The sequence below is a fragment of the Drosophila innubila genome, assembly GCF_004354385.1.
Source record: "Drosophila innubila isolate TH190305 chromosome 3L unlocalized genomic scaffold, UK_Dinn_1.0 0_D_3L, whole genome shotgun sequence".
Lineage (NCBI taxonomy): Eukaryota > Metazoa > Arthropoda > Insecta > Diptera > Drosophilidae > Drosophila > Drosophila innubila.
In genome coordinates, this window is record NW_022995376.1 from 5,826,737 (window position 1) to 5,846,234 (window position 19,498).

General features: G+C 37.0%; 4 protein-coding genes across 4 annotated transcripts in view; 2 read left to right on the plus strand and 2 right to left on the minus strand.

Moving 5' to 3' along the window:
* Nucleotides 1–7,044, minus strand: part of LOC117788994 (phosphatidylinositol 4-kinase beta) — a 38,805-nt gene extending 31,761 nt beyond the window's left edge. The window contains exons 1-2 of the mRNA XM_034627967.1: nucleotides 6,815–7,044; nucleotides 5,989–6,170 (exon numbers count right to left, since the gene is read on the minus strand). The gene's annotated coding sequence lies outside the window, so the exon portion shown is untranslated. The remainder of the gene's footprint in view (nucleotides 1–5,988; nucleotides 6,171–6,814) is intronic.
* LOC117788996 lies at nucleotides 144–679 on the plus strand. The gene is made up of 2 exons (XM_034627969.1): nucleotides 144–414; nucleotides 472–679. Exons 1-2 carry the CDS (start codon nucleotides 229–231, stop codon nucleotides 640–642), a joined length of 357 nt encoding a protein of 118 aa, XP_034483860.1. The 5' UTR covers nucleotides 144–228; the 3' UTR covers nucleotides 643–679.
* Nucleotides 7,045–14,882: 7,838 nt separating the features above from the next.
* LOC117788061 (ATP-dependent RNA helicase DDX54) lies at nucleotides 14,883–17,846 on the minus strand. The gene is made up of 6 exons (XM_034626719.1): nucleotides 17,795–17,846; nucleotides 17,186–17,735; nucleotides 16,779–17,122; nucleotides 16,309–16,719; nucleotides 15,954–16,235; nucleotides 14,883–15,891 (listed from the first exon to the last, which is right to left on the minus strand). The coding sequence occupies exons 1-6, from the start codon at nucleotides 17,795–17,797 to the stop codon at nucleotides 14,986–14,988; spliced, it is 2,496 nt and encodes an 831-aa protein (XP_034482610.1). The 5' UTR covers nucleotides 17,798–17,846; the 3' UTR covers nucleotides 14,883–14,985.
* Nucleotides 17,847–17,928: 82 nt separating this feature from the next.
* LOC117786927 lies at nucleotides 17,929–18,918 on the plus strand. The gene is made up of 4 exons (XM_034625348.1): nucleotides 17,929–17,938; nucleotides 18,105–18,336; nucleotides 18,392–18,552; nucleotides 18,658–18,918. Exons 1-4 carry the CDS (start codon nucleotides 17,929–17,931, stop codon nucleotides 18,699–18,701), a joined length of 447 nt encoding a protein of 148 aa, XP_034481239.1. The 3' UTR covers nucleotides 18,702–18,918.
* The last annotated feature ends 580 nt before the right edge of the window (nucleotides 18,919–19,498 follow it).

Consider the following 19,498-nt stretch of genomic DNA (forward strand, 5'->3'; position numbering starts at 1 on the left):
GGGTTGCCGTCGACGACGACGCTTTCATCTAGTATAGTTTACTCTAGTATTCAAATTCCAACTGAATATTTTCTCAGCAAGCCTCAAACATTATTATATTTAACCCTGCTGTTGAGTCATGAAAATTCAACTAACGAAAATTGTTTTTTTAATATTTTGTAATCGTTTTAAGGGTCGACTTTTTCAGTGGCTGCTACATTTGGTTCATATCTCTTGGTATTTGTAAGCATGTCTTCTCTATGTGCCGCTGAAATTATAGACTTTCCACATTTGGTGGCACCTCTACCCTATCTGAATTTTCTGCGCTACTTCAAGCGAAAACATCCGCGTTACGGAGCTCGTCGCGTGATGCAGGAAGCCCTTCCCTATTGGGATTCCCTGACCAGCGGTCAAAAAAAGCTCTTCCAGAAACAAGTAAGTCTATAAACTAAATAAAAGTTGACCTGTTATTTACTAGGGATTTTTTGTTAGCGCATCTTAGCAAGAACTGCAAGAACTTCAAGTGCTCGACGTCGCATGTTGCTCAAGATCAAGAATATTAGAGACCCTAAACGTTGCTATCCAGTTCGAAGAACCATTTATACCAGAGGATATCCAACGAGACGGCAAACGCGTAGAAAAAAACGAAAACAAAAGGCATAAGTTTTGGATACATTTCTTAATTTTAATTTACATCAATTTTAAATTAAATCTGTGTATTAAAATTGATTTTAAAATTGCAAACTGCTATTTTAAACAGCTGGAAAAAAAAACTAAACAATGAGAATTTTTGCTTCTCAAAACTTGATAACACTAAATAGAACTCTGTTGTCAACACTGAAAGAAGATAGTTGAAAGAAGCCTTACGACATTTCAAGTATTTTTTGTTGTTGTTTTGCAGTTGTTTATTCATATTCAAGTTGTGAGTCCGTTAGTTGAAATGACCCAGTAAAAAGGCATTAAAAGTAATTAGCATGGTATAATAGCATGTAATGTGTGACTGAGGCCAAGCAACGACACAACATTCTCCCTCTCTCCTTCTTACTCTCTTTAGTTCTGATCAGTTTGTTATATAAGATATGCTGACTGGAGTCTTGCCGGGAGAAGAGCAGCAGAGTATTGGTTCCACCTGACTGACAACTGCGTAAGCGGAACAGAAGACGGAGCAGATACATATAATACATATTTATATGTATATATGGCCAAAAGTTGATATGCAAACACCTTGCGAAGACTTTCACTTTTGCACGCTTTATGCGTGGACTTGTGGACCATTTGCAATAAAGCGAAGGAAGCAGCGAACACAAAGAGAGTGTGAGAGGAAGAGAGAAAGAAAAAGTACTTCCGTTTTGTCGGATGTCAACTGGGTTGGGTTGTCAACTCAACAGAAAATTTACGACGCCAAAACTCATTTGTTTTTAACTGAGCTTACAGATTCCCTTACACTTTGCATCAGGTGTGTTCCACAAATCTCTAGAAATTTAAATGAGAGTTAATTTTGAAAAAAAAAACTAAAAGGAAATGTTAAAAGTTCTATTTTTAATTTTAATAGAATTTATTTATTAGTGGTTTAATTTTAGCAAATATTTTGACAATTGAAAGGATGTTTTCGGAACTCCGAAAATTGCTTTTACGTTGCTTTTAGGTTTTTAAAGATTTGTGGATCACGCCTATATTTAAATATATGTATCTGTACATTGATTTGTGAGGGATTCTTTTCTTTTTTGGACAAGACAATGGCTATCGCTTGTTGTTTTGTGGCTGCGGGCAGCACATGTGTGCCATAGAAGTTCTTTACATTGGAATTTGAACCCCCCCAACCTTTTACACTCTCTGCGCATTTTTATCGCCTCATAAACAATCTTTTTCTCTGCCTCATCGACTGTTTTTGAGCACAATAAAAACAACAACAACAACAACACTAGTAATAATAATATGCATGCAGCGGATGCGTAGTCAAACAAGAATGCGGGAATGAGATTTGTTGCGTTACAGCTGAAGTGTAAATGAAGCGTCCCAGTAGGTCACACAGTGCGCGTCATTAGAATAGGTAAAGTAGCACTAAAAAATACATATATACATGTTAACATTTAGAGTGACCATATTCAGCAGCTGTTAAGCTTGCTAATTGGCAACGCTATTAAAAGATCGCAACTTGTTTTCGTTAGTTTTTTTTTAATACTACTTTTTACTGCTTTATTGCAGCATCATGAAAGGGGAAAGGGGGGACAGACAAGCGGTATCTTTTATCTGCAACAACTTGTTAAGACGTTATTTTTTCTCTCTGCACAGTTTGTCAATAAATTATTTATCAATCTTAATTTCCGCTACACTAAAGAAACAATAACTAAAGTGAATGCCAAAATTGGCTGGCAGTTAACGTATCTCCATTTTTTTTTCATCTTTTGAAATGGAGCCAGTAAAAAAAACAAGTGGCCAATGGACAAAACCGGGTGAATTCCGAGAGGAGAGCGACAGGTTACAAACACTCAATTCAATTCAACTCAACTCAACTCAATTCAACCGTCTCTCTAATGTCGGAAATGATTAGTTGAAATTCCAAACTGGTTCGCTTTTGTGGCTACTTTTAGACTTGTGCGTTTTGGCCAACAAGCGAAATTTTCCTGCTTTGGATGCGTCGCACCAGTTGAACAACAATTTGTTGAAAAGTTTTGCAAGCGTAGCACAATTTTATTTTACGCTACAGTTTTCAACTTATGTCACATGCACAATATTCAATCATTCACCATATTGAACGTGCACTGTATGCTTGATTTCCCGCTAATGTTTTGCCAACTTTAATACAATGGAAAAACATAACAAATACCTGAGAATTGTAGTGCAAACAAAATAAAGAATAGCTTAAGAAAGAGCAAGGGGAGAAGATAAAGAAGCAGAAGCAGAGGAAGAAGAAGGAAAAGAGGAAGAGCATGAATACAAAGTGGCAAAATTCCTAAATAACATCATTAGGCACAGTGTTGCTAATTTAGCTATTAAGTGGCTAGACTTGGCAACTTTGAGTTGCAAACTCTAGATTGCTATTACCTACTTATAAATCAGGGTATTTTTTAAATATACTTGACTTCTTTTCCAGATTGACAGATACCTTCAATACGCTCAAAATACTTGATATATTCTCAATATTGATCATTTATTAACTATTTTACCAACTTTATTAACTATTTTAATAACTTTTTTGGACCAACTTGGCTGTTTTAGCACTTGAATTTTGGGCAACACTTATGAAGCAAAGTTTTCGAGAAAAAAAGAGACAGCAAGCGAATAAAGCCGAATCGAAATGAAAACGAAATTACGCGTTCAAAGAGCAACCGCAACTGAAATAACAACAACAATAACAATAATAACAACAAAAGTCGACAGCAGAAACAGAACGCAAAGCCCAAAGAAGCGGAACTTTTGCAATAACAACAGCAACAACAACAATAACAAAGTGTTGAAGTCGAGCTTTGTTTAATGGCGCAGCAGCAGCGCAGTCAGCTTTTAAAACGAAGCTCAGCAGAGACAACGGTAACACGATTTTGTGTTTGTGTGTATGTGTGTGTGTGTGTGTGTTTATGTGGTTTATGTTGTTTTTTCTTCTTCATTTTCGTTTGCACCTTGTTAGTTTATTCGTACTCGCACTTTGTTATGGTTAATGTTGTTGTTATTGTTGTTGCTGTTGTTGTTATTATTGTTACTGTTATTGTTGTGCTTGAAAAAGTTCAACGACATCTTCGCTCTCTTTTTGGCTGCTTTAAGGCTAAGTATTTGTCGCTGTTGTTGTTGTTTTTGTTATTTTTGCTGTTGACTTGACACAGCAAAATTTTGCATTACATTTTGCACTTGCCAAAGCGTTTATTTTTTTTTTTTACCAGTCAACGGACTTTGCACCAAAGACAACAATAAAACAAAGATTCACTTTAGCAAAGTGCAGTCAAGAAAGGGAAAAGAGAAAGAGACATAAAAAAAGAGTATAAAAGAGGGAGAGTTGAGCTTCCATTAGATTCGAATGCAATTGCAAGTCAATGCACGCTTATCGCGCACAAGGAAGAGCGGGAGAGGGAGAAATTACAGCTGCCACTGGGGCAAAAGTAACATGCAACAAGGCGACAGGCGGCACATCGATAAGCGGCCAATGGCCAGCAATTAAACCAGGAAACGTGCAACTCGTTCACGCATTCCCCGACAAAAACAACACACTCCAATTAAATGTCACATTGCCTGTGCTTGTGGCACGTGCCTCACCATAGGTACAAATATGTACAATACAAATGTATGCGTGTTTCTGTTGTGCCTCTCTTCGATTTGTGCATCGTTGCGACTCTGTCGTTGATAATTCCCTTGCGGACAGGGTATTTGAGATTGTTACACAAATATGTAACACATTGAACAATCAAAAAGCAAAAAGTATATATGTATATAATTAAATAAAAAATAAGTAAACCCAATTAAACTTATTATTCATTTCATTTTACTTGTTCTTAGAACAATAAGCAATAATATAATAATAGAAAATATAAGTAGAAATGGGTATTTTTGCAATAAAAACAATCAATTGATTAACTGTACATTCTTGATTGTAACTGAACGTCAATATAGTTCGAAAAGTATCTCAAAAGTGTTGTGTTTGTTACTATCCTGAAATTTATTAAATATAGAATCACTGTATTAAATATTAATTGGACATAAATTTAATTTTTGTATGAAATTCTTTTTGGTTTTTATGGAAATTTAAGTAGATTTTTTTAAATTTTTTTGAATAAAAAGGAATATTTGTAGTTTTTTAATAAAAATAAATATTCTTTTTTTAATTAAAATTTTTTAAATTATTTAAATCATTCAGAGTCCAAGATTTTTAAAAATATTTATATTTTAAAATATACAGGGTATTGGAATGTTTAGCATGACAAAGACCATCCTTTTTCCTCTTGTATTTCATTGCAATCAACAAGAAAGCAAATTGGCAGCTTTCGTTTAGCTGGCGGCCAATCAAGAGCAAATAATTGCCCTTTTCTCTATTCCCAATGGGAAGTGGGAAGTGAAGCGCAAAGCAAAAGCTACGAAAAGGGCAATAAATAAGTAAGTAAATGCAAAGTGCTAAAGTGAACTGAAATTTCCGCTTCGCGTGGGACGCATTAAATTCTGTAGTCGAAGTCGCAGTCAAGGTGTCAATTTGGAATGCTAATTAAATTCTCTGGCCAAAGCTAAAGCGTTTTCAGGGCCTAAGTCAATGGACTCGCATTGTGTTAGAGAAGGAGGGAGTGACATAAGGAAGGAGGAGAGCGAGTCAATTAAAGGTGCGACTATGCTGTCAACAAATGCGCTACATATTTATTTTGTTTATTTATTTGTGTGGCATGCAACGCATATCTTATCGAAATCTAAACACAATACAAATAATGAAAGATATTCGAGTTTAATTTGATCTTTTTATACCTTTAAAACAGTTATCAGGTATCCAAAATTAAGGTGACCAGTTCACAATAAACAAAAACAAGGACAACGTACAGCCACGCACACAGAAGAATAAACGTGTAAACGTGCAGACAGCGCGATCAACAAGAACGAACATCAAAAGCAAAACACATAAAAAAAAGGGCAGCATAAAACGCGCCCTCTTCCTCTTTACTTCTTTTTTCTTACGTTGCCCTTTTCAGGCGAAATTTAAGTAGGCAGCAGTGTTGCTAACTCAGCTATTTTTCCGCCAGATCAGAAGATTTTCGAATGCAGGAGTTTTAACTATTTTTAGAGTTAAAAAAAAACTACTGAAAGTATTGCAAACTGTAATAACTAGATTAGTTTGTATTTTTAATACCACAATCAACCCAAAATATCTGTTAGATTTTTTGCAGATTTCCTACATTTTTCCAGCTATGTTAAATTTATTGGATAGCTTTTTTAGCTACTGGAAGAGTTGGCAACACTGGTAGGCTCAGCAGGCAGGCAAAAAGTATGGCAGGTGTAAGAAGAAGAATCTAAATATGCATGTGTGTGTGTTGATGTGTTTACCTTTTTATTTGCAACAGTTGCAAGAGTAACGATAACGAGTATTAATTCCTGCTTTTGCGGCGTAATCCACAGTTTGTGCAATGTGCTCAGTTGTAGTTGTTGTTGCTGTTGTTATTAATACAACTATTTATGTTGTTACTTTTACACTTTCACTTGTTGTTGTTGTTGCTGCTGGATATTTGCTATTAGAAATCACAAACGAGGCGAAAATATTTCAATTATTATGTTTCGCTCTCCTACACACATACACACGCATGCTCACCCACACAAATACACACATGCGAAAATGAAATGAAAACAAAACTGCAGGTGAAAATTATGCGGTCATACAACATTTTTGTGTTTATTAAAAGTACCAAATGCGTAGTGCAATATAATATTGCTTACATGTTGTTGTTGTTATTGTTGCTGCTTTTGTTGTTGCACAACAAGTACAAACAACAACCACAACATGCAACGCACACAAAGACACGAATTGCGGCTTTGCAAAAACAAAAAAAAAATCTCGTTACGGCTATAGTTGTGTGTGTGAGTATGTGTGTAGGCAGCGCGCTAAAAGCATTTATATGTGCTTGTGAGCATTCGTGTGCATGTGTACTTTGGCATTTGTGTGTGTGTGTGTATGCCTGTTTCTTGCAAAAAAAAAATGTCAATTTGACGACAGCAGACAAAACACTTGATTCAATATTTGAAATATCTTGCTTATTTATTAATCAATGCTTTAACATATTTGTTTAAAGTGGTCGCGCGCACTTTTATTTTATTTTGCTATTCCATGCAGACGGCACACCTAAATACATATGTATTTATGTATACACATACATACTCGTAACAAATCAAAAGGAGACGACGACGCGCACAAACGATTTTAGCATAAATTTAACTAATATTGCGTACATTAAGAATATGCTATATTTATCATTGCGTATATTATTGTTTGCGCGATTTAAAAACTTGTATTTTCTGTTGCTTTGTTTTTCCAAACACACTACGAACAAATTATGTGAAACAACGAACTACCCGACGCGCACGTCCGACTCGTTCAATTATTTTCTTGCTACTGAATAATAGGGGTGGCACTATCGCTGGCCTGCACAATATTATCAGCTTGAGCTGCGGCCCTTTCGTGCCTGCTATCGATCAATACACGATGAAGGCGTATCGCCCGACCGCCACAATCTGTCGCTTAACGGCCGGTCGCGCAATTTAAATCACAAATTTATTTTTGAAACAATTGATCATTTAGTAATATAAGTAACTTTTTTAATTAATAATTACCTAAAATAAAGTTGATCACTTCGTCACCATTCATTTAAAATTTTAGCTTCAAAATTTGACAATAAAGCTATATTCTTCCGATAGGGTTTTTAAAAATAAAAATTTATTGATTAAAATTGTGTTTGCTTATTAGCTTATAAATGTAAATGTATGGCAAATGAATTTCGTTTTAATTATAGTTTTGCATAATTAAGAAAGGAAATGATGCTTATATACTGTGAGCAATAGAAAGTTTAAACAACTGCCGGTACGTAAATATCAAATTTCTTTTTAATGGGAACGGGCCTCGTTAAGTGCGACAAGGATACCGAAAGTGATTGAATCCTTGGATAAACATTGTGGTCATCAATTCTAAACGCTTCCTCAGAATAGTAGTGTGCAAACTGTTAGGGTGCAATCAACCCCTGAATATGCACGTGCTGAACAGTGACTAAGACGATGTACAGAAAGACAACACCCCCTACGACGGGTGAAAAAGGGGCTGACTATGCTTATTGTGAAACAGATTTGCGGCACATTTCTTTTCGCATGCCATTTCATTGATAAAAATAACATGCAACTAACAGCCGGTACTTACATACAGTAAGTTAAGTAATTGTTTTGACAAAATACAAAACTGCATGGTTGTTTTATTTTTAAAATAAAAGTTAATTCCAAGTGAAATCATTATTATCTGTTTTTAAGTTATTCTAAGTACCATACGAAACGTTATTAAATAAAATAAAATAAATAAAATCCGGAAAGGAAATAGAAATAAAGCATATGTAATATTTTCTTAGTCAAAAACTTATTTCCCTTACTGTATGTACCCCCAAATATGTTTGAATGACTCATCGAATGTCAACACAGCATAACAAACGAACCAAGGAACTTTTCCAGTCTTATTCAGCTGATTGTCTGATTGATTGTCTGCTCTATTGGCAGGACGACCTTTTGTTTATCACTGTGACGCCGGATGTTGTAAAATGACAAAAAAATAAAGTTGTGCCATTTTATGAGTATTTCGCATGCTAGTTTCACTTTTATGAGCTATTTCCAGTTAAATATTTTTCATATTTTCGAGACGATGCACTCGATTTATCTTTTCTTAGAGTTTGCATCTCAACAACATGCCATAAATTGAATAATGCGTTTTTAAGTGACGCTTAGACGCATTCTTCAGTAAATTGTGCAATTGTTAAAGTGCCCGTCAACCATGCGGGATTGAGGGACAGACAGACGGACAGACAGACGGACAGACAGACGGACTTCGAGCTGAGCCTCTACAAATTAGACATCAACTCCAAGTGTTTCGGAAGCATTACACATATTTTCACTGATACACACACACACACACATATGAGATAAGATCTTGTGGCGAAGATTAGAGAGCCGTCAAGTGGTACAGCTGTCTATGAGTTTCCATTGCGACAGTTCAACAATCTGTAAATAGGGAGAAAAAGATGTGCATCCGTTGCCTGGATATTGTGAGACATTCTTCAACTAGTTTAAGTCGTTGTTGTAGCCTAATTTAAGCAAAAAATTCAAGTAAGTATGCTTTAGTCGAGAGTACTCGACTACAAGATACCCTGGTCCAGTATATTAGGTATTTAGACTCTTATCAAGTGAGCCAAAATTCAACATTCTAAAATAAAAACAATATACCCTTGCGCTAGGAGTAATGGGTACAATAAGCTGCGTTGGCGTCAACATCGTTTCGGTCTTTTCCCAACCTCTGTGCTAACATAACATTTGTCGTATATTAAATTTGGCACGCACTCGGGGGAGGAACTCAAGTCCCCAAAACCAAAACCGAATGCAAAAATTATTTGCCCACAGCAAGTTGAAAAGAAAACAGAAAGGGAGAGAGGCAGAAAGAGAAAAATTATGGAAATGGTGGAGTTTTCCTTATGGATTTTAGAATAATATTCGCCACAGTTTGCCTGTTGAAACATTTACCATATCGATCTGTGCCGAGAGAAGCATGAAAAATGGCGCAGCTGCAGCTGAAGCTGAACTGGGATACCATTTAAGGAGTTGGAGCTCATAAGTAGAGTCGAAATTGTGCTACAATTGAATTCACAACGAGTTCATTAAATTTGCAATTTCATACAACAATTTGCTCTTTGCCCGCATTCCAAAAATCTCAGCCAGAAATTGTATTTTTGGACAGTCCAAAAAACGAAATTTAATCAAATCAATTATGAAATGCCTACAGAAGAATTATCACACAAACAACACATACACATTGAATGATTGCTGGGAAAAATAAAGCGATTGAAGCTGAAGTACCCCGAGGCAGGGGCAGGAATTGGGTCTAGTGTTTGACTGCAGCTCCAAAAAAAAAAAAAAAAAAAATGACAGCACACAAAAGGAAATTAATTTTTTATTGTATTTTTTATAGCTTTCAATTCGGGCCTGCGGGCCAGAAAGTAGGGATGATACCCAAAAAGAAAAAAAAGAAAACTATTCAAAGTCGAAGGGAAAAAGAAACTATGTATATGTATGACAGTTAATTCAATTTACTGTCTAATTAGTGGATATAGATAAAAAAAACAAACAATGCAGACCCGAAACAGAAAAAATTTATTGAAGTAATTAAGATTGATTCCAGTAAATACTTGGGATTGTTGTAATACTTTTACTTTTACAGCGAATTCCAGAAAATTAGCAACATTAAATGGAATAATTACTTAGATAGATTAAATGGCCATTAAAATAGTAAAGCAAATGAAAACTTGACTAGACAGCAAAGCAGTATTAAGAAAATTGTATAAAAAGAATAGCTATATAAAATTTCAGTAAGATCTACTGATTTTATATATTTTGTGAGCATAGTATAATACTATTTAAAGTGTTTTCTAAGTTGTCAAACAATATATAAAGCTGAAACTTGGTATAGCTACAGTTTTATTCACAAGACAACCATTCACAAAGTTTCCTAAAAAAAATTCTTTGTTTTAATTTAGTTACATACGCTTTTAAAGTTGGGAATTCCAGAATTTCGCAAGGCCTGCCAGCAGGTATGCTACAATTCCATTAGAGCTATGGGGAGGAAAGTGTAAAACTAGTTCATTGAGTGGCCATAAGAACGATTAATTCCCCAGCTATTTAAAAATATTGCTTCAATAACATGGCACATCCAAAGTTTCTTTATGTTTGTGAGTGTGTGGGGCCTTAGGACGCTCCCTAGTGTGCTGATGATGATGATTTCGTAAAGTGTTTTGATATAAATACCTGGCAAAATGTGTGAAATACATGCTTGGGGAATGTTTACTGTCTCTGTATAAGAAGAAGCATAAATCGCAGCGCCAGAAATTCCATAAACATATTTTCAGCATTTAAAGTGGAGCACAAAGAAGTTCCACAAAATAAAAGAGAACAAAGAAAATTCAGGCAAAGTGTCGTCCCCTCTTGATAATAAGTTCAATTCAGAAGCATATCTGTAAGCCCCAACGTTTAGATTGGGGACTTTGCGGGCCTAAAAATACATTGGACTGGGAACTGTGAAATGGGGGAGACCATCTTTTATAAGGCATGAAATTCCTGCTGTGCACAAGTGCAGCACGAGGGGGGGAAAACGGAGAGTAGGTGGAGGTAACGGAAAGCAGTTCTTATTTTATGTACGTCTTTGTACTTACCCCAAATAACGCCTTGTCGCTTCATTGGGGGGTTCTTCACATTTGTCACTGCTTATGGAAGGAACCATTTAATGTTCCACGCAAAACTCGCAAAAGAAACTCCAAATTGTTGGTTGGGGTTGCTAAAAATAAGCCCCAAAAGATACGATCCTATAAGACATGTGTGCCCGACGAGATCCCACAAATGGGCGACTATTTATACATAAGAATATAATTTAATGCTATTCCAACGGAGCTGGCACTTTCAATTAAAAAGAGCTTTGTTATTGTTCGTGACAAGTCCACAATTAATTGACAGCTGACCTCGGACGTTGGAACCCCTCGAGCACCCCTCGCAAATGCCTGTCAGCTGGCAGCTCTATAAACACCACAATACACGTACTTTGGGACTTTTGTAATCACAACAGAACCACATCGATTAACATCGAAAGTTTCTTTCAATGAAGATGGCCAACTGTCTGTTGCCCAATCCCCCCTGCCCCTCTCAGTCTGTTGGCGCCATGCCACGCCCCTTCTTATAGCAGACATTAATTAATTAGGCAAATATTCCAGATTTGGCCTAAGTGAGCCATAAGATTCCAACGCGAGATCTAAAGCCAATTAGCCAAACAATGAAAATTATTGTATTCCATTTTCAATAGAATTCCCCTCGCTCTCTCTCTCTCTCTCTCTCTCTCAGACACACATTCTTTGTCTCTGTCTCTATCTTTGACTGTGATATATAGCAGATGTAAATCGCATTTTTCTAGAAAAATTGCAATTTTATTTATTTTCAAGGCGTTTCAAGTGGTTTTTGTGCCTGATCTACTTACAAGCTGTCATTCATAGGCTCCTTGACTGCGAATGATCTTCTGATCGTCTGCTCCATATGCATACAATCCGAATTTAGAAATCTATTCTATATCTATTTTATGTCCAAAGCTATCAAATATTTCTTCAAATTGGGAGAAATACCTAAAAAAAAAGGGTGTTTATAAGGAAACGGTTAACTTTTGGCAAAGTTATGTGTGTTATGAAAAATATGACAGTGATGACAAAAAAATTGAATTTTCTAAATAATTAAAATTTTGATGCAGAATCAATTATGAGGCCAAATAATGCTTAAAATGATATTCCGCATGAAAATCGGTTGGGTTTTGGCAAAGTTATGATATTTCGCAGTTATTGACAAAATGTAAAGGGGTATGTATGGAATAATATGACAGTGATGACCTAAAAATTTAATTTTTTATGTAACTAAGATTTTGATACAGAATCAAAATAGAGGCCAAATAATGATCAAAATGATATTCCGCATGAAAATCGGTTAAGTTTTGGCAAAGTTATGAGAGTTCGAAGTTATTGATAAAGTCTTAAGGGTAAGGTATGGAAAAATATGACAGTGATGACCGAAAAATTGAATTTTCTAAGTAATTAAGATTTTGATGCAGAATCAAAATAGAGGCCAAATAATGATCAAAATGATATTCCGCATGAAAATCGGTTAAGTTTTGGCAAAGTTATGAGACTTTGAAGTTATTGATAAAATGTCAAGGGGTAGGTATGGAAAAATATGACAGTGATGACAAAAATATCGAATTTTTTAAGTAATTAAGAATTTGATGCAGAATCAAAATAGAGGCCAAATAATGATCAAAGTGATATTCCGCATGAAAATCGGTTAAGTTTTGGCAAAGTTATGAGAATTCGAAGTTATTGATAAAATGTCAAGGGGTAGGTATGGAAAAATATGACAGTGATGACCAAAAAATTGTATTTTCTAAAGAATTAAGATTTTGATGCAGAATCAATATAGAGACCAAATAATGATCAAAATGGTATTCCGCATGAAAATCGGTTCAGTTTTGGGAAAGTTATGAGACTTCGAAGTTATTGATTTAGTGTTAAGGGGTGGGTATGGAAAAATATGACATTGATGACCAAAAAATTGAATTTTCTAAATAATTAAAATTTTGATGCAGATTCAATGAAGAAGCCAAATAATGATCAAAGTGATATTCCGCATTAAAATCGGGTTAGTTTTGGCAAAGTTACGAGAGTTTGAAGATATTGATAAAGTCTTAAGGGGTAGGTATGGAAAAATATGACAGTGATGACCAAAAAATTGAATTTTCTAAATAATTAAAATTTTAATGCAGATTCAATGTAGAAGCCAAATAATGATCAAAGTGATATTCCGCATTAAAATCGGGTTAGTTTTGGCAAAGTTATGAGAGTTTGAAGGTTATAATGAAGTGTGCACTACTACAGTACTACTTCTTTAATAGTATAAGTTCTACTACTGCCACTTCAATCTCTACTACTTCTACATCTACTACATTTTAAAATTTTTACTGGCATTGCTTTTTTCTATTATTACTCCCTATCCATGGACCTTTTAATAGCCTATCGAATTTAATAAAAACATCTAAAAGTTTCTTTGGCAATTATTATAAAATTTCCATTAGGTTGAGCTGTAAACAGCATGGCAAACAGTGTGAGAGATCTTTCTGTATTTGCAGTAAGTATTTCTACTGGAAGTGGGACCTTATGCCCTGTGGCGAATGAAATAGAATCAACAACAAATGAAATATGAGCATGTGAAGAGTGTCGGACTCGGGACTTGAAACTGTGCCAGAGGGTTGCTGGATGCATATGGTTCTATATGTATATAATGCCACGCGACCCTGGCGTCTGTCAAATATCTATCATGACGGTTGGCAAAAGAAACACCCCTTGTAAGGGGGGCGCACCGTATGAATGTGCGAGTGCGAGTGCGAGTTTGAGTACAGTCATGCTTGCCTGCATTGTATACTATATATGGGGTGGCAAATGCAACAGTGAGTTGATTGATATTTTGTGGATTTTTAAAGTCTAATTATAGGCTTAGACCCTGCGTGACTTTAACACCAACGCCTCAAACATCTGGTGCTTATTATGCGGGTTGAATCATCCACATAGATGATCTTGAAAAGGGGCAGAAGATGAATGATGCACTGAAAGATCATTGTGACAGCGGTTTACTGCATTTTCTATCACTCAAAAACAAAATAATTACTAATAACAATTACTTTTTAGAATATTTTTTATTTTTCGAGTCATGTCGACGGGGTGCAAATGTCTGAATTTGTCCTAGTCCACGTACGCTATGTGCGTGTCTGGGTTTGGGTTTTGAGCCTAGGTGTGGTCGCTTTGCAGTCAGTCCTGGCTATGACTTTCCGGGAATGGTTTGGCCTGCGGTGTGCTGTGTGCTGTGTACATGATACACACCCCAACAGTCAATCGTGTGTCACACACTGGCCCATTGTCTGAGTGCTTATTTAGGTCATGTTCCGGGGCAGGAACACGGCACAACAGAAGACAACGGGGCGTGACGCTTATTTAACCTCACGTTACGACGTTCATACCTTTGAGCTGATTCGTGTCAACCAGATTACTTTCAGGCCTGCTCCCCAAAAAAAAAAGGAATGTGCATAATGAACTTAGAATGGTAATGGGATTAAGACAAACGAGGAATGAGAAGTAAATGCTTTGAGCACTCGCATCCATTTTAGCCACACATTTCCTGTCATTTCCGCATTGACAGTTCGTAAATTGTTTAACAAGCCTTGCGCCGGCGCACGTGCAACCTCTTGAGTTGCAAATGCATTCCCAGCACCTTCCAAATAACAGACTCATCCTAAGCTGTTCACACATTCACTATTTGACTATCAATTGCGGACCAAAAAAACACGCTAATAGCTTAGCCTGACAGACAAAGGATCAGATCGGTGCACTTGAAGTTTTCAACTCAAACACATGGCCGGATGTTGAAAATCTTTTTGAATTTTAGAAATACACATACTTATTGAACTTAGGAAAGGTCAAGGAGAGAAGACTGCCCTAAAAGATGAACAATTGTTAATCTATAAAACAAATGCTAATTATTTTAACTAAACAAATCAATATAAATGATGTATACTACTATAATCAACCATTTGAATTAAAAATACTTTTAATTCCGTTACTTCAATACAAAAATTGGAAAATAATTGTGGTCACAATTTTTATTTTTAAAAATTTTAACAATTAAGATCCCTTGTTAATATATAACTAGACTTTAATAGAGTTATTCTTTTGCCTATTTGCGTCTCTTGGCACCTCCTGCCGCCTTCTTTTGTGGAGCTGGTTTGGGCCTTTGACTCTTTCGCATGCTACGTTTGCGATTCTCAGCTTTTTTCGTGGTATTTTCCTCGTTGCGCCTCTTGATGAAGTCCAGTCGCATGCGAGATTTGACAATTTGTTCCGGTTTACGCATTTCCTTGTCATTGCCGCTGATGCGTTTCTTCAGCTCCAATTTTGCATTGTAACGTGCGTGACGACCAACAGGATACCGTTGTTTATGGGACAAGGGCTTGAAGTTGTCGTCATCGCTATCCGCATTCTCACGTTGTAGCTGCTCCTCAATCTTGGACTTCTCCTTCCACATATTGTAGCGACCTGTCTTAAAGGAAGCAGGTATCCAAGCGCCAGATTCTGTGCGAATCTTGTTTGAACGTGGATCCTGAACCGATACCATTTTCTTCTTTATACGATCCCATTTCTTGAGACCCGGCTTATGCTGTGTCTCTTGGGTTCGACTGCGATCCGCCACAGAGAATTCTGCGTTACGAGCCTGGCGTTCAAAGGAGTTGATGGCGAGACCATCTTCTGTGGCTTTATCCGCCGACTGATATGGTATATAGTTCTCCTCATCCTTTACTTGCAACTTGCGCTTCTTTTTCTTCGATTTGTCTGTATACAGCGCATCCATATTCTGTCGTTTCTTGGGCGCCACAACCTTTTTGAAGGCATCTTTAATGGTCTCGTCATCGACAGTGGAACTCGTTGGCAGCTTCTGTGCTTCCTCCACCTTTTGGGCCTCATCCACATCCTCCTTGGCGCGTTGCAGGCGAAACTTTTCAATAACTTCAGCGTGCTGAGAGCGTTTCTCCTTCATAACCACAAAAGGCACCGATTTTTGTGTGGTATTTAGCTCGAAGATGGTCTGCAATGCAAAGAAAGTCTTTAAGAATGATATCAAGTGATTAATTTAAAGATAAAACTTACACCAGGTGGTCGGAAGTTGCGCATTTTGACCAATATATCATGTTTCTCCTCCTCCAATTTTCGCTCCGATTCTGCCACATCTTCCTTTGAATTGGCATTGAGTTCTTGGCCACTAATTTTAGCAGCTTGCTCTAAAACGGGTGCAGCATCAAAGAAATCCTCTAGTGACTTTAGGGCAAAGAATTTAATCTTCTTGACACGCGCATTGGCATCCGTGGATGCAACGGGACGAGAGCTCAAGTATTTCTTGTAGGCATTCTCGCTGGTGCGCAAAACGCCGGCCTGAAAATCAAAGGTAGAATTTAATATTTAAATAAAACAATAATCATGGAAATTAAGAGAGAAAATTGCTTACAATATGATGACTCTTCTTAATCTCCGTTACGCTCAGATGCTCCTCTTCTAACAGATCTTGTGGTATTGTGCCTATCGAGGAACTGTCATTGATATTGAATGGACGATTGAGAAACAAGTGCAAGTCCAGTAAATGAGCTGTGTCGTCTGTGGAGAATATAGAATAGGCAGTGCCAGTGCGTCCAGCACGAGCACAACGTCCCACACGATGCACAAATAGCTTTGGTATGCCCGGAAAGTGTAAATTAACAACATAATCCAAGCTGGGTATATCAATACCGCGAGCAGCCACATCTGTGACAATTAAAACGGAAACTTTTTTGCTGGCAAACTTTGCTGTGTTGATTTTACGCGCAGATGCATCCAAGCTGGAGTACACGGAAGTGTTTGATATGCCAGCTGTTGTTAATATCTAAAAATTGATTAGTATTAGCAGAGTGTTTTATAAAAATCTCCTCTTAATGCGCTTACAAATGAAATCAGCTCCACGTGATGCTGTGTGCCGGCAAAGACAACTGTCTGTGCTTCCTTGGGTATCACATACTTGAGCAGCACCACCAAAGCGGTATAGCGATCATCGGGGCGGCAGTAGAGAAACTTGAGCGAGAGTGCATCTGGCAGCTTGGACTCCACATCCAGACGTATAAGCACAGGATCACTGAGTCCAGCACGTGCAAATTCCACCAGTTGCTTTGGCAATGTGGCCGAGAACATGACCATTTGACGGGATGAAGGCAAACGATGCAGTGTCTCATTCAATTGCTCGCCAAAACCCATTTCAAAGAGACGATCAGCCTCATCGAAGACCACATACTCTGCAAATTAAAGCATATCAATTGTTATACTTCAACATTTATATATTTAACATTGTCACTCACCTATTGAGTTTAATTTCAAGTCCATCTCCACGCACAAATGCAGAAAGCGACCTGGCGTAGCTACAATAACATCTGGACATGTGTGTATGGCCGAGAATTGCGAATCCATGGAATCACCGCCCAGCACTAAAATCGTCTTTAACTCGATGAAGCGTCCCAGCTCCTTGATAAACTTGTATGTTTGCACTGCCAGCTCGCGGGTTGGCGACAGGATCAGGGCACGTGCACCCTTTGTAGGCTCGCGACGCTGCAGCTTCTCAAATAGCGGAATCAGAAAGCAGGCGGTTTTACCCGAACCCGTTTTGGCCATGGCAACAACATCGCGTCCCTCCAGAATCAAGGGAATGGTCTTTCGCTGAATTGGCGTGGGCACTTTATACCCACGTTTTGTGATGCCCTTGATGAGCTCAAATCCCAATCCCATGGATTGAAAGCCGCCGCTTTTCTTCGATTTGGGTTTGCTTTTGAGAATGTCATCGTTGCCTCTGCTGCTATCGTTGCTTTGCTCCAACGACGGGAAGCCGGGTATTTCTTCACCCTGCTTCTTACGCTGCAAGGGGAAATCCATTTAATAATAATTAACTCACAAATTATAAGCAATTTACACACCATTTCTGCTGAATTTAAATAAAATCAACTGGTAAAACAAATTCAACCAACAAACAAAAAACACGTGCAGAAACTGTTTTGATCCAAAGGTTGCCACCCGGTACAAAGACTGTCAGCCTGCAAAATTTGACGATATGGCAGCATGTACCATTTTAATCAAATTAATCTGATTTAAAATTTATTAAATACCAGATATTCTGGTATATTTTAGGTATAGAATTTAACATAAACTCAAAACGGCGCTTGATATAAATGTAAACTAAGCAACAGACACTAATTAAATTAAATAATTTTAAATAACGCGCTGCAGTTTACAAGACTTTATTAAATGTGTTACGAACTGCTTGTCACTCTGTGGGCCGCGCCGGCTGGCTCATCGGTTCTCAGGGTAGAGTCCCATCCCTGGCCCGCAGTCCGAACAATCGATTACATCATCGATACACAAACAGCTGTGGAGAACGGAACTACACAACACTACAACAAAAGACGACGGAAATCCACAACATAAACAACAAAACCTGCAATCAACAACAAAACGGTAAGTAAACAAACAAACATTCACAAAACCTAACACTGATCCACCTCTCGTCCAAACAGGATCCCGGTTCCGGACCCAGGCGTACCCGCCCTGCCTGAGATGACACCACTCCGTCATCTCCCTCATGTTGGCCACCGAATGGACCTACTTCATCCTGTGTTGGCCATCGTGTTTCTCTCTCCCCCTACAGCAATAATTACTCGGACATTTTCATCATCAGGTAAGTATTATATTCTTCACGTGATTCTTCTCCATAATTAACATCTTATCTTAACTTCTATTTACATGTATGTGTGTATCAAATAATTAAACAATTCGGCAACAGATCAACAAAGAAGAAACAAACAAAACAGGCTAGGAACACCATGATGCTGCAAAAAGGTAACAAGCTCGCCGGAAAATACTGTGGCAAGATGCTAGTGCAGAAACAATGCGGGAATTATAAATGTATCTAGGTATATACATACATATATGTTCATGTACCGGTAAGTGTATTATGATTGTGATTAGTGTGTGATTCTATGTAAATGTGAATATGTATCGCTTAAGGACTACCTTGCCTACCTAAAGAGCTCTTTGGGTTAGTGAAGGGCGATATATTTTATGGGTATGAGTATATATATGTATACAATATCTATTGTATTTTGTTGAGTGACTTTGCAATGTTATTGTTTTGTGTTGTTCCTAAACTGTTGTGTTTCAATTTATACAAATATTATTTTATTTACTTTACTTTACTATTTCCTTTATTTTACTTTACTTTAATTTTAATTATTAATTAATTTAATTATATTATTATTTAATTTTATATAAGTTTTAATATAAGTATTTTTACGTTTTAATTTTATAATTTCCTTTAATGTTCGACTTATATGTTTTTATGTACGACGTTCTTAAAATTTTCTTTAATTAGACGAAATGCTCCAATAAATCTTAATCATTTTTTAAACAAAAAGAACAGCAGCATTGAATTTCTTAAACGGCACAGGGGCAGAAAAGGTTGGTATATTGCAGCTCTTCAACTTCAAAATCTTTCCAAACATGTGGTGGAGCAATCGGAACTGACTCACTTGTACGTTGTGACAACGGCTGTTCCCTGCGGTTCCCTTGGACGAATTGATGTCAATAGACGCCTCCACAGATTCCCAACGACGACCAGAGTTTCC

What these genes read in the sequence shown, in the direction of transcription:
- LOC117786927 (XM_034625348.1), top strand. An exon ending in AATCAACAACAAAACGGTAA is followed by an intron (nt 18,337 to 18,391) that starts GTAAACAAACAA and finishes TCGTCCAAACAG; the next exon opens with GATCCCGGTTCCGGACCCAG. An exon ending in TCGGACATTTTCATCATCAG is followed by an intron (nt 18,553 to 18,657) that starts GTAAGTATTATA and finishes ATTCGGCAACAG; the next exon opens with ATCAACAAAGAAGAAACAAA.
- LOC117788996 (XM_034627969.1), top strand. Translation starts at nt 229, where the DNA reads ATGTCTTCTCTATGTGCCGCTGAAATTATAGACTTTCCACATTTGGTG. An exon ending in AAAAGCTCTTCCAGAAACAA is followed by an intron (nt 415 to 471) that starts GTAAGTCTATAA and finishes ATTTTTTGTTAG; the next exon opens with CGCATCTTAGCAAGAACTGC.
- LOC117788061 (XM_034626719.1), bottom strand. An exon ending in TTAAGAAGAGTCATCATATT is followed by an intron (nt 16,236 to 16,308) that starts GTAAGCAATTTT and finishes TTTGATTTTCAG; the next exon opens with GCCGGCGTTTTGCGCACCAG. An exon ending in GCAACTTCCGACCACCTGGT is followed by an intron (nt 15,892 to 15,953) that starts GTAAGTTTTATC and finishes TTTGCATTGCAG; the next exon opens with ACCATCTTCGAGCTAAATAC.